Genomic DNA, 1343 nt, shown 5'->3' with positions numbered 1-1343 from the left:
GGATTTTTTTTCAACACACCTATCGACAAAGCTTTTTGAAGAAGACATTAAATAGCTATATAAATAGCTGAAGTTGTACAAAGGAACACAGCTGCAAAGCAAACAACTATGAAGTGAAAAGAAGTGACAAAGGTAAACGAGATGCATGTTCTTGTTAAATTTTATGTAAAATATGCACAAGAAATCCATTTCGAGTGCATCAAAATGCACCTGTCTGAAAGGAGAACAAATCTTTGATTGGCAGGATCTTGGAGAGCTGCTAAAAGTAATAGCTTCTCTGCTTCTATCATACTCGATTCTCCCCATATCACCTGCAGCAAAAATATTGTGGGATCGATGCATAAATTCGAATCTACTTTCATTTGAAAATCTTGAGGAAACGTGATTGGAAACGAAACCAAAATAATTAGTGAAAATAGAGTTAAAAAAAGAAACTGAGGACAATAGATTGAATTTAATGAGTACCTGAATACTATAGTTTAGTTGCTGACCATAAAAAAATGCAGACCTTGTTGTTGTTTCATTGAAGACAAAACCAGGTGTGGAATGAATATAAATAGAGAATTTCGCCGCATCAACATTCTGAAATACTCATCAAAATTATTTCCAAAATTATAAACTTCCATTTCATTCTTTTTATGAACACATGCAATTTCATTTTAATATATATATATCCTTGATTTTTACACTGCCATCCATTTTTGTCCTTTCGAACCATCATGATAAACAAGAAAGAGATACAGACCTTGAAGAAGGAATCCCACAGAAAATCAAGGGGGAGGTCACGCCGAGCAAGAAAGAGAAAAGCGATTTTCGGTGTGCCTTCAAAGTGATGATACCTTAAAGAGGGAGATGCATGAAAAGCAGGAGGATGTAGGGAAGGAAGCTTGACATGAGAGTGAAGCTTCAGAGAAGCAAAAAGACAGTATGACAAGAAAAAGAGGGCAATCACTATCTTGAAGCCAAACCAAAGGAGATGGCGTGGCTTTGATGATCTCATTTTTTTCATCATGTCATGGCTTACACTATGAAACTCCTTATACATTGTGTGAGTTTAGAGAAACAGATCGTACAGAGATGTATTAAAGGAGTGCTTTAAGTGTGAACTTTGAATAAGAGAGAGGAATATTTATTTAATAGCAAGAAAGTTGAAACTCCATGAAGAAGAAGCAGAATTGCCAAGGAAGTTCATCTTCTAACGTTTTTCCTAGATTTATCTTGAAAGAAACTATTAGAAAATTAATGGCAACAAATTATTACAAGGGAGCCGTTTGGCACACCTAAAACAAACCATAAAATGGGATTTCATTACTTCCTCATGACTCAAGAACACACACAAAAAA

At 34.9% G+C, this 1343-nt stretch overlaps 1 protein-coding gene across 1 annotated transcript; it reads right to left on the bottom strand.

Annotated features, from left to right (window-relative positions):
• Window positions 1-18: 18 nt before the first annotated feature.
• On the bottom strand, window positions 19-1000 carry LOC105120227 (uncharacterized; the record flags this gene model as incomplete). The annotated part of the gene is made up of 4 exons (XM_011018410.1): window positions 746-1000; window positions 466-582; window positions 211-311; window positions 19-91 (listed from the first exon to the last, which is right to left on the bottom strand). Coding segments are annotated over exons 1-4 (546 nt in total), but the record flags the coding sequence as incomplete, so codon positions are not given.
• Between the last annotated feature and the right edge of the window lie 343 nt (window positions 1001-1343).

The sequence above is a fragment of the Populus euphratica genome, unplaced genomic scaffold (assembly GCF_000495115.2).
Source record: "Populus euphratica unplaced genomic scaffold, PopEup_1.0 scaffold5710.1, whole genome shotgun sequence".
Taxonomy (NCBI): Eukaryota; Viridiplantae; Streptophyta; class Magnoliopsida; order Malpighiales; family Salicaceae; genus Populus; species Populus euphratica.
This window is presented reverse-complemented; position numbering and strand designations above follow the sequence as displayed.